The following is a 13,044-nucleotide window of genomic DNA, read 5'->3' as shown; positions in this document are numbered from 1 at the left end:
ATTTTCATTACAATTCCACGCGTTTTTAATGTTTCTCTGAAAAGTTTAACACAAAGAAAAAGTCTTATCAATAACTTATAACAAATTAAATAAAAAGCAGAATGAAAAAAAAGTACTTGAGAAAAATAAATAAATGTAACAAGTATAAAATACAAGTTCATATAATACAATTTAAACCAGTTATAAAAAAAAAAAAAGTAATAACCAGCTAAAAAACAAAACTATGATTTTTTTAAATTAACCAAACTGAAGACTTAAACACTTTTTTTCAAATTTATTTTCTTCCATAAAAAGTACAATTTATTTCCATGTTTAATATTCTTCTGTGTAAACTGTTGGTGTTTTTTTTTTTTTTTTTTTTCATAATACTTTCCTACATAAATTTTTTAATTTTTACATTGTTTTTCTGCTAAACCTTTTTCTTACTGCCATGTCATTTGCAGGGTTTTAACAGAAGCAATTTTGCTACATATCAATGAAGCAAAAATTAACAGTGAAAGAACACCAGATATAAAGATGTAGTCAAAGTCTTCTTTCAAAACATCAAACATTCGTGAAGGCATTACACGAGTAAAATACAAATCCAGACCATAAGCCAGAACTAATGATGTAGATTCAAGTCCAGCAGAAGCTGTGTAAATGCCACGAATTTTTTCAACTAAATTGAACAATTAACTTAAAAGAAACAAATTCTAAAAGCTAATTGAACTTAAACTCTAAACATTTTAAAGCACTTTTAACAGAGCAAGAAAATTGACAAACTGAAAGGTAGGTATGAATTTAGGTAAAGGTAACTTTTATAAATGGGTTATTGAACCAGCAGGTTTTACATGAAAATCCAGACAAAGTGTCATGGAGAAGTTCCATTAAATATTACAAAAAAAATCATCTCCATTTGCACAAGTCTTTTTGAAACCTTACACTTGCAGCTATAGTTTAATTTAAAAAAAAACATTTAATAGAGTTAAATCATGTTTGACTTAAAATTAGCAGGCTATATATAAAGTAGAATGAAAGATGTTGCATGCTGTAATATCTTTCATTCTACTTTATATATAGCCTGCTAATTTATACATAGCCTGCTAATTTATATATAGCCTGCTGATTTATATATAGCCTGTTAATTTTAAGCCAAACCTAAACAATGTAAAATTTAAAATATAATGCAAAAAACTTGCCTGTCATGTTATAATTTACAAAACCTTTAGCAGTGACAGGTAGTTCTGGAGAATATGGAAGCACAGCTTCTTCGTTCAACATTTCAGTCTGCTTAAGACTTCTTCGAGGATCGAAGAAATTCTTAGGAAGAGAGTATATATAGCCATTCTCCAAACCTATGAGTATATTCTTGTGTGTGATACCTCGTTGAGTAATAGTTGTTGCTAATGTTCTTACCCCAGATACTGGAAGAAAGTAACCTTGAGAGAGAATCATCGGAGGAGAACCAGGGTCAAGAGATGAGAATGCAGTGCTAAAATAGAAACTTTTTTTTATAGCTTTTATTTTGTGAAAGTTTTAATCAATTTTGAAATGAATATTAACAGATATTTTAATTCTTAAACTCTCCAAATTACTTTTTATTAAACATATAAATTTTAACCATCAGCATTTTGTTTTTCTATCAACAACAAAATGAGGAAAGTACAAACTTAGATATAAAATTTTTTTATATATATGGAATTTTCTAAGATTTTTTAAAAAAGAACAGTTTTTTTTTGTTGCTGTTGTTTAAAACAACAAAAGTCTTTTGTGTAACATATTTATATATTTTTGTGTAACATATTTATATATTTTTGTGTAACATATTTATATATTTTGTGTACCATATTTATATATTTATATATATATAAAAATTGTTTTGTACTTTTGAAAGTTAGCTCAACCAATTTAATTGAATATTGCACATTAGTTTAAAGGATCAAACAAAGTTGCTGAAGATGATGGTAATGTAAAATTTTAAAATATTATTTCATAGTATCTATTAAAAGAATTTATTTAAAATTTGTGAAGGATTCAAGTATCTAAAACAATCAAAATATCATGTTAAAAAAAAAATGAACAAGAGAAATATTGGAATTGGACAACCCATATAGAAGTTTGAAATTTATTATTGTTTACAGAAAAACTAAACACTGCTGCATAATTAACAACAGGATTGGAGATGGCTCCTTCTCATTCAAGACAAATACCTTAAATTATTTTTACTATTTGCTTGATTGGAGATTGGAGTAGCAACTTCAAGCCCTATTTTATATTAAGATTAAGAAAATACTTAAAATATAAAAGAATTTTTTTAGGTCATTAATAAGATAGTAAAAAAGATGTGTTAATTACTTTTGTTTAGTTTTGAGCAAAAAACATTTTTAGACTTACTTATTCTTCTCTTCGAACCCTTCATACAGTTCAACAACTGACATCTCTGTTCTTCTATGTTTAGTACTGTAATACTGATAAATAAGCCAATTTTCTGAATGAATCAAATCCAATGGCAGATCAGCCATTTTGTGAAAAGCAGAATATATAATCAAACCTGAAATTTTAGATTTAAAAAAAAATTAAAGTAAAAAATTTTTAAAGAGTGTACAATCACAGGATTACTGCAAGGTTAGAGGATTTATAACAAGGAATTAAGAAGAGGTTTGCTAGAAGATTTTGTTAAAATAGTAGTAATAAATTTGTAAGTGTCAACAAGTGGTAACTTTATTTTTGAAACTTTATTACTTAGTTACTCAAGTGTCAACAGGAGTGCAACTTTATTTTAGCATTTAACTGATATTTCAGCAGCTGAAAATACTTTTCTTAATATAAAAAAAAATTAGAAAAATTATGCGTGATTATGATGAAGAATGAAAAAATTTATAATTTTGGATACACTAAAAGAACACAGAACTCTTTGATGAACTGTTTGATTTTTTGTTTGTTTTTTTTTTTAAAAAAAAACTAAAAGATTTTAAGTATCTAACCTGTCACACCATCAACCAAGTAAACAAAAGAGGTGCCTTTAGTACCCGAACCTTGTTGAGTCATAAATGCAATTAAGTTTGGATTCAAGTATTTATATAAAACAGAATGATCTCCTAAAACACGCCCCACTGAGTTTACAACTTCATCAATTCTTTTTGTCTTCTGTAATATCAATTTTTGATTTTCAGGAATATAAATTGACCACACTTCAAATAAGTCAAAACTCCCATTCTCTTCTCTTAACTTATATCCTTTAAATGAATTAGTGGTCTGATTTGCTAGGTGAATATAAATGGAATCCATATGGGATTTCAACTTTGAAAGAGTAAATGGGTTTTGTGGATAAATTTTGAAATGTTTCTCTGAAGTAATAACAGCAACAACTTTAGCAGATTTATCATCTAAAAAAATATTTTAAAAAAATTCTTAAAGTAAGTTTTAAAAAAAAAAACATTTTTTAAACTTAAACTTTTTTTTTTTTAAAAAAAAAAAAAAACCATAAATAAATTGCAAATTGACAATGTTTTTTTTTTTTTTAAATAAATTGCAAATTGACAATTTTTTTTTTTTTTTTTTTAAAAAAAAAAAAAAAAAAAAAAAAAACATTGTCAACTTGCATATCAAATTTTTCAAAATAACTTTACTTGTATAATTTAACAAACTTTCCTTACTAAAAAAAAAAAAAAAGATTAATATTAGGTTATTATTAGATTATTATTAGGTTATTAGATATTAGAAGGTTAACTGATTTAGTGCAAGGTTAATTTTAAGTTTTTAAAGTTGAATCTCTGCACTCTTTAACTGAATATCAATCTATTTACAACCATTTGTAAGCATTCTTAAAAATTGCATATGAATTTACTAATATTTTCAAATCTTCATTAACTTATATGCGAAAGTGATTTGTGGTTCATAATACTTTCAGCATTTGAGTATCATAGTAGCTATAATACTTAGATATATAATACATAATTGGACAGTTACTTGCTTGAATTCTTAGATCCTTTAAAAAACTTATTCTATGTAAATCAAAAATTAATTTTAAATTTAAATAATAAGAGATTTAGAAGGAAAAAAAATCAGTTTAAATAAAGGATAAAATCACAGCAGTAAACTAAACAAAAAAAGAAGAAAAACCTTCGAACGGAAGCTCTGCAACTTGCAAATATTCAAAGTTTTCAATAGCAATAGGTTCAACTAATCCCTCTCCAGTCAACGGGTTAAACTTATAAATAACTGTATTTTTTGGGTTTACATTCAAGGGAGCAATCAAAATGCATTGTGATGGAAGTGGGAAATGAGCAGAAGTGCGTTGTTCAATAATTTCAAAGTTGCCACCAGAGCTCACAAGAGGTAAATAATGACTCCAAACAATTTTACCATCTACAAATGTAGTTCATCAGAAATAAGTCCAAAAACATTTAATAAGAAAAATTTCAAAAGAAAAAATTGAAACAATGTTCAAAAAATAAAAACATTCCAAAAAAAATTAAAAGTTACTTTGGGAGTTAATAGCAAATAATTTTTTTGCCTTTGTCATCAGTAAAATGATTTTGATAATGCTAAATTGATCACGTTTCAATGAACTTTGTTCTGTTTTCTCATTGTTACTATTGGGATAACCAAAATGCTGGTTTTTCTTAAGACTGGCAGTAAACGCTTGTAAGTGAAGAAATTGAGCTTTTACTCTATTGATGAACTTATTAAGCACACCAACTGTAAAGAAAATTAAAGAAAATTTTCTATCAAAAATTGAAATGAGAACAACATACCACTAAGTTTATGCAAACAATTTATAAAATACAATAACTAATGCCCAAGTGTTATCAAGTTATCAAACAAAAATATCAAATAAAGAAGCAACTAACTTAAAAGGAAAAGATGAAAAAAAAAGCTAATGAGAGTTTTAGGTTACCATTTTGATCAACTGAAAACTCATCATGCAGCAATGCCAATTGCAATGCAGATGTTGAAGGAGGGAGTTCGATCATTTTCACATTTGAAACCTGAGACAGACCTTCATCCCTTGTCCACAATATTTTTCCTTCCTTGTTTCCAACATTCTGAATTAAAAACAAGGAATAGTCTTTGCATGTTAACAAGAAACGATAACTCAAATCGTTTTGCTTTTGATATAAGTATACGGCTCCATAAACTGGCGGTGCCATTTCTGTAAGTGTATCGGAAAAACTAACTGATTCTAGATTGGAAATTGTCTCTAATGTTTCATAATCAAAAACATTAACTTTTAAACATTTCTGATTCTTTATAAACTGTTCAGAAATTTCAAAAATAAATTTTTTGGATGATAAATTAACAGATGTAAAGAAACCAGGTGTTTTAAGGAACTTGATAACTTCAACACTGAGTAATTCTGTGTTTACTTTGATCAATGCAGAATATTTATCTAATTTTAAAAATGCTTTATCTAATACTTTCTCATATGACAAAGGTGAAATATGAAAACTTTTTACATGAGCCAGCTTATTCTCATCTATAAAATCCTTAAAATTAAGCAAGTTTATAGAAAAGTTTGATAGTTTGACAGGGGTTAAATTTAACACAGAAATTTCTTTATCAGATATAATACAAACAAGACAATTAGAAATGATTTCACAGCTAATACTTTCATTTAAAATCCATTCAGCTTCTGCATCCATGCTATCAATAAGGCTTCCAGTTTCAGGATCAAGATGTTTTATGGAAACAAATGATTTGCCATTTACTATCTTTGCACCAAACAAAAGAACTTTGTTTTTATAACTCCAAACTCCAAATAGATGTGATGAGTCAGAAACATCATAATGCCAAATTTCTGAGCCATCATTCAAAGACAGAACACGAACTTGTAGATTTGACTGAACTAGTAAACTGTCATCTTCTAAAAAAATTGCCTGGTGATTTTTCATTATGAAAGGAACATTTTTGAAACGAGGATCACTTAAAGGAATAAACTTTTGAACACCAGATTCCCATAGTAAATGTCCATGTTTAGACTCCCAGGAACGAATAATTTTACTTGATCCTGAGATTGTTATTAAAGTATTTGACTTATGTAAAAGCAAATCTATATCACCATCTTCATCTGTGAATACTTTGCGCCATAATAACTGTCCTGTTTTAGCATTTAAGGCAGCAATAACGTTAGATTCAGTCGAGACGTATGCTCTTTGATTTCTTGAGTGATTTGTTTCGAAGAACAAATTTTTTGTTTTTCCTATATACTTATGACGCCAATCAAACAAACCAACTTGGTCTTCATACAAACAAAAACTAAACTTGATAAAAAATATATTGACTATGGAATAAACGTACATAATTCGAAAGAAAGTCACAGCCACCTCATGATGAAACAATCTGTAGGCCGCCATGGCTGTGTTCAAACAAAGCCTAAATGTCATGTGGGCTTTTTATTTTCGCAACTTTTAAAGACGAAGTTTCACTTCAATTTTGGAAAACATTTCTAAATGCACTATTAAGTTGATTATTATACCATGGCCGTTAAAACGGGAGGGGCCGGTTGGGTACTGATCCCTCCTCCATGCCTCCCACCTACCTACATCCATACAGATATGTTTTGCTCTAGCTAGTTACTTAAAAGATGCGTTGTTATTGGTGTACAATTAACAAATTATTTTACGATTAAAATAATGATTTTTACTTGCATTTGAACTTTAGTTATTATTATTATTATTATTATTATTATTATTATTATTATTATTATTATTATTATTATTATTATTATTATTATTATTATTATTATTATTATTATTATTATTATTATTATTATTATTATTATTATTATTATTATTATTATTATTATTATTATTATTATTATTATTATTATTATTATTATTATTATTATTATTATTATTATTATTATTATTATTATTATTATTATTATTATTATTATTATTATTATTATTATTATTATTATTATTATTATTATTATTATTATTATTATTATTATTATTATTATTATTATTATTATTATTATTATTATTATTATATGATTTACGTTCTCCTCCTCATCCCCACCCATTTTAAAATTCTGGATCCACCTGTGGTTAAATAATTTTTTAATGAAAATTGTAGTTACTTCTTTTTACATATGAGAAAAAGAAGTTATAGTTGGTATCTCTTTGCTTATTGACATATTTTGATTTCTCCCTATTACTTTTCTTTTTAAATCTTCTTATTACTTTTCTTTTTTGATATCTCCCTATTTGAGTGTTTTAGCTTAAACAGAAACAGTACAAAAAGTAAAAAAAAATGTCCAAAATCTTAAATATTTTGTTTAAAGCGTTGAATAACTTTAAGAGAACTAGCTTTTCCACTTTCCAAAACTCATCCCTCTCATGACTTGTAAGAAAACTCCTCCTCTCTCATGACTAGCGAGAAAATGCTAATGCTTATGTACCAGCATTTTTTGTGATCTACAAAAATATTTTTAAATACCAATGACATTTTTCAATGAAGCATCTAGCAAACTTTTCTTAAAATAAAGAAACATCTAGCAAATTTTTTTTTAAATAAAAAAGCATCTAGCGAACTTTTCTTAAAATATAAAAGCATGTAGCGAGCTAGGAATACATTAAAGCTAAAGATTAAAGAGTTTTCTTTTCAATTCTGCATTTGATATTCATTTGAGTAAATATTTTTTGAGCGTCATCTACTCACACAGATAAATTTGCTCTCTACTGTAACGCTGCCAACCTGCAACATGTGCATCTTAACAATAGCCAAAAGGCTTGATCAGTATACCAATAGAGCTAAATAGTCAAAAAAAATTAGCCTTGGGTTGGAACTGCAGGAGATGCAACTAAATAATTTGAAGGTTTAAAATAAGTTCTTTTTATTATAAAAGAAAATTTTATCTTAAAGGTTGACGTCATTTTTCAATCATTTTATGTTATGGTTTTGACCTTAATATTGTTTTAAACACAGAACAAATATATTTTATTGATTTATCAACAATATTTTTCTTGCTTACAACTTTTATGTAAAAACACATGTCAAATTTGACATTCTAAAGTCAGTTTAGATTTTTTTCAGTTTAAACGATTATTGCACGTTTTGCTGTTTCTCATTTTGATGTCTACAACTTATTATTTATTTCATAACCTCTGTTTTTGTTTGTATCGCTGTAAACTTGTAAACTCTTTACATGTAAACTAACAACCAACATGATTCAACTACACGACGACCTTATTTATGTATCCTAGTTATTACATTAAATCTTTTAGCATTTTTGCAACTTGTTGTTGTGTACTGAATAAAATTTTTTATAATACGCTAACTACATTACAATTCCTAATATTGTATTGGAAGTTTCATACGGTAGCTTTAACAATAATAGACAACTTAACGTTTGCGTTATACGGTGAAACACGCAGCGGTAAAATAAGAAACGGCAAAACGCGCATTTTCCGAATGAAATATCGATAAACCAAGGAAGAAAAAGTAAAATGTATAAAAGAAAAAGCCGTAAAAAAAAAAAGCTGTGAAAAGAAGAGGAAATCCGATGGTAAAAAATGCGGACATGTTTTATTTGATAAAGACAGCAATTTCTTACTATTTCTTCGAGGCTTCCTAATAAAAAACAGTGACTTTGGAGATTGATGTTAGTTTATTAAAAATAATATAGCTTTTTTTCTTAATGAACGATAATTATTCAGATAATATGTAAAATTATTAACTAAAAGTAAGTGATCGGTAAAAATATATCTTTGTTTATATTACTTTTTGAATAACCAAGTATTGTTTCTTTGAATTAACACAAAGAACTGTTAATCTATCAACAATAGTTTAAATATAAATAATGTTACAATTACAGCTCTGAACAAAGTGAATTTACTCGGAGTTATAATAGATAACAAATATATTTTAATACCATTAGAAAACTCAGCGGATAAGCAACAAAAGAATATTTTTGCTTCGGGATGAATAAGAAAAGGTTCCTCGCTAAAAAATTTAAGGTAACTGTTTAAACTTTTTCTAATATGTTGTTTTAAGCATAAAAAAAAAGAAATGGATTTGTAGAATGAAGTTTTTTTTATCTTTTGTGTCGAATGCTTTTTTTGGTTGTGACAGAAGTAAATGTGGTTTAAGGGGGCGGATATTGGGGAGGACACAAAAGACGCGTTTTTGGCGCACGCCCTCTGACCCTCTAATATATTTTATGTACACTTTTTTTCAAATAATCTTCAAATCAAAATTACTAACATTTAAAGATAAGAACTCTATTGGTATTTTAGTACCATTTTAGCGACTAGCATCGGCGTAGAACCTTTTCTTGAGAAACCGAATTGCATTATCGAATATAATTTGCGCTCTCCTCCCCATCCCCATTTTAAAATTTTGGATCCGCCAATTTTTTTTGACAAAAATTGTAATTAAATACTTCTTTCACAAATAAGTGAAAAAAAGAAGTTACAGTTGGTATCTCTTTGTTTATTGACACTTTTCTTTTTGATATCTCCCTATTACTTTTCTTTTTGATATCTCCCTATTACTTTTCTTTTTGATATCTCCCTATTACTTTTCTTTTTGATATCTCCCTATTACTTTTCTTTTTGATATCTCCCTATTACTTTTCTTTTTGATATCTCCCTATTACTTTTCTTTTTGATATCTCCCTATTACTTTTGTGGACTTATTTCCTTGATAAAGATTTTATTATCTGTCAATTTGGCAACTACACAAAAGATTTGTACACCATTCAGCAAACTATTAACAAGGGCTTCCGGTGTCTGTATAAATAATAAAAATTCATTCGTGTGAAACTTGTTTGAGAAGAGTGATATAATTTGCAAGGATTTTTTGTAATTGATTTTCCAGTCCAAGATTTTCCTATATTATCCAAAGTAATGCATCATATCGTCGTAGTCGCAAGCAAACCACTAAAGTCAAAAAATTTAAGGCAAATCACTCATGTCCAAAATTTACAAAATAACGTCTAAATTTAAAAAAAACTTGCTTAATTATATGTTACAAGATTATTGAATCCACAAAGATTTATAGCTGAATACATGACATTGACAAAATAAACAGTTTTTTACATTTCCTGTAAAATTTAGTTTTTTGGACTTACGCGCTTTGCTTGCGACAACGACGATATGATGGCAATAAAGATCGTTTTAGTTAATGGGACACCAAAAAGTATGTTACCCACAGACTGCCGTATACCTCAATCTGTAATCGACACACTATTAAAGAATTACAGATTTCACATCATGTTTTATCTTTTAGTTCAATTATTACCCGAGTAACATCGATAATATGATTTGAATTTTATTTTAAATCTTGATATCGATTACTCGGTTAACTCGATTACTCGGTTAATAAATGTTCAGTTTGAGAATAAATTTAAAAAAACACTCATTCAAAAATTTATTTGATTGTAAAAACTGAATTCTGATTACTTCAGCTTTTAATCTACAATATTCTTAACAGATTAAAAAAAAAACTTTTTTTTTAAAGCATTTTTTTAGCAAATTAGATAAGAGATATAAAAAAATATTCTGCAGCAAAAATGTAATAAGCACACATACAAAACAAGGTTATTTTTTTTTAACAAAGCTCCCCATTTTATTTCCCTTCGTTGTTGTTGTTTTTTTACTTTTATTTACGAGTTTTGGTCTTCATAAAACCTTCACTTTAACTTCAGACTAACAATTCTCTGCGTTAATTTGAGATTTGTTTTGAATTATTGCACTGCAGGAAACTCAGAAAGAACAGCATTTTGTTCAAGAATTCTTTTGAATTCCCCTTTTTTTAAACCAAACATACCAAGCGTTGACACCCTGAGTTTTTGTTTAAAATCTTTTATCATGCAATCGAGGCGAGCAAGTGCTGAATCAAATTTTTTTTTTTTTTCTCTTTAAGGCAGAAGATTTTTTTAGAGCGATTTGAAGAAATAATTATACTCTGATAGACGTCATTGATTGTAGTTATCCCGATATTTACCTACTTCCAAACAACTTTACAGTTAAATTTGTTTCCTGGTAACAAAAACAAAATGATTTTCGGACCTGACCGAGGACGGCCTTGAAGACTGTCTGCATTGCTGTTTAGTACGGCAAATACAATCCATCGATGTTTTCAGCTCTGACATACTGTGGTGTGACCTAACAAAGTCCTATGCTTTAAGAAAGTCCTAATTTAAGAAATGACAAATTTCGTACACATAAAATAAACATTTAGAGAAAAAAATTTCATTTATTTATCTAACTAGATATCTAGTTAAAACAACAGAGTTATTTTCCGCAAATGTTTCGAAAATCTATACGAAATTTGTCATTTCTTAAATTAGGACTTTCTTATAGCATAGGACTTTGTTAGGTCACACCGTGGTCTTTCGTTCAGAAAAACTTTTTGATAGTGTAACACTCAAGTAGTAGGTCATGTTTCGAAATTTGGGAAAGCTTTTACGAAGTTTCTCCATTTTTATTATATTTTTTCTCTAAAGGAGACAAAAGAAACCAACCTTCGAATAATTCCTTTGCGTTAGTTTATTCAGCGTTGTAAATTGTTGAACGCTTCTCGAGAAAATTGAAAGGCAGAAAGGAGCAATACCAGAAACTTGCTGAAATAGCAACCTGTTTTTGTTTTTTGTTTTAATTGGCAAAGTCTCTTTTTTGATGATAATATCACCGTATCATGCTTGTTATACATATTATGATCAGCGTATTATACTTCCTTTTGCCGTGGCAAGGTGGAATCTAGTACATAAGTGATAAGTAGAACGCATTACTCGTATGTACGTATTGTTTTTGCTTGCATCTTATGATCAAATTATAACATTGCAAAACATTAAAAAGCAGTTCTTCCTTCAGCCTTCGTTATCAAAGGTTGTTCTTCGTATTAAGGAGAATGAGAAAGGGAGCGGGAGGGGGAGATGACATAAAATGTCTCGATATAAAACTGCCCAAATTTAGATGTTAAATATATTAAAGAAATATAAAAGGTTCCTTGCTATATGCGCACATTGACTAAAAATTATGATACGGTCAATAGTGGGAAATCTTGTTTAAAAATTAATCACATTTTTAAACTAAAGGAAGCTGGTTAGAAAGGATATAAAAAATTGTTGACTTGCCGATCTCAACATGTTATTGAGTTGAGGGAAGGAGGTGGAAAAAATTTATTTCAAGTCAACGTCCCCAAAATATTAGCTAGACTGACCAAAATTGCTACAAGGAATAAATGAATTTGTCTTTTATTTTTTTACTAAGAATTTTAATATAGATAAGTAGCCATGTACATGTACATAAATATATTCATACAAAATAAATATATTCATACAAAATAAACTAAATAGCCACTTGTTATCTTTTAGGTATATATAAATGTTATATGTTTTTTTAAATTGAATACTACGTTTTAAACGTATTCTATAGTAAAACTTTTTTTTATAATTATAGATAGATTATTATCATTAGACACACACACACACACACACACAGATATATATATATATATATATATATATATATATATATATATATATATATATATATATATATATATATATATATATATATATACACACACACACACACACACACACATATATATATATATATATATATATATATATATATATATATATATATATATATATATATATATCTGTGTGTGTGTCTTATTGGTGTATTTAGTGTGTAATAATTTTATTCTATTAGCTTGATTAATTAATATACTGATAGGTTTATGTTCTTGGTATTGTATATAGTATTGGTAGTTACTCCTTATGGAAAAAACTAATTTTACAATAAATTTGCCTGAAAAGGTGGTTTATGTGAGGGTTTTAAGTTATACAAGCTCTGTTTTCATTTGGGTTGGGGAAAAAAATTCTTCTTTTGATAATCTAAGTATTGCATCCAGTACCAAATTTGAAAAGTTAGTATCAGGTGTAGACCTCTTTGGGAGTAATACACATTCTCTAACTCAAAAGCTTAGTAAAAGACTTAACAAACAAGTTTTGATGAGTTATAATGTTGTTTGTGATACACAAGATCAAAAGGTATTGGAAGATTTGGTTTTAAAAGAAGTTTTACGAAAGCTTTTATAAAGCAA

At 27.5% G+C, this 13,044-nt stretch overlaps 2 protein-coding genes across 3 annotated transcripts; one reads left to right on the top strand and one right to left on the bottom strand.

Annotated features, from left to right (window-relative positions):
- Positions 1-324: 324 nt before the first annotated feature.
- LOC145195260 (ER membrane protein complex subunit 1-like) lies at positions 325-6,416 on the bottom strand. 2 transcript variants are annotated; one of them, XM_080073065.2, is made up of 7 exons: positions 4,880-6,416; positions 4,465-4,680; positions 4,102-4,347; positions 2,964-3,365; positions 2,374-2,530; positions 1,179-1,471; positions 325-658 (listed from the first exon to the last, which is right to left on the bottom strand). In XM_080073065.2, the coding sequence occupies exons 1-7, from the start codon at positions 6,363-6,365 to the stop codon at positions 423-425; spliced, it is 3,036 nt and encodes a 1,011-aa protein (XP_079929191.2). In that variant the 5' UTR covers positions 6,366-6,416; the 3' UTR covers positions 325-422. The 2 variants fall into 2 exon arrangements, with proteins under 2 accessions (XP_079929191.2, XP_089926468.1); XM_090070342.1 differs by having other exon boundaries at positions 325-994; positions 1,118-1,471; positions 4,880-6,405.
- Positions 6,417-12,718: 6,302 nt separating this feature from the next.
- LOC149879966 (proteasome assembly chaperone 4-like) lies at positions 12,719-13,039 on the top strand. Its single transcript, XM_090070113.1, has one exon. The coding sequence runs from the start codon at positions 12,719-12,721 to the stop codon at positions 13,037-13,039; it is 321 nt and encodes a 106-aa protein (XP_089926239.1).
- Positions 13,040-13,044: the final 5 nt, after the last annotated feature.

This window comes from Hydra viridissima, unplaced genomic scaffold (assembly GCF_058129835.1).
Source record: "Hydra viridissima isolate aposymbiotic clone 2 unplaced genomic scaffold, HvirCarnegie_v1 scaffold_13, whole genome shotgun sequence".
In the NCBI taxonomy this organism is placed as follows: Eukaryota; Metazoa; Cnidaria; class Hydrozoa; order Anthoathecata; family Hydridae; genus Hydra; species Hydra viridissima.
Note: the sequence above shows the minus strand (reverse complement) of the source record. Positions and strands in the feature narration are given on the sequence as shown.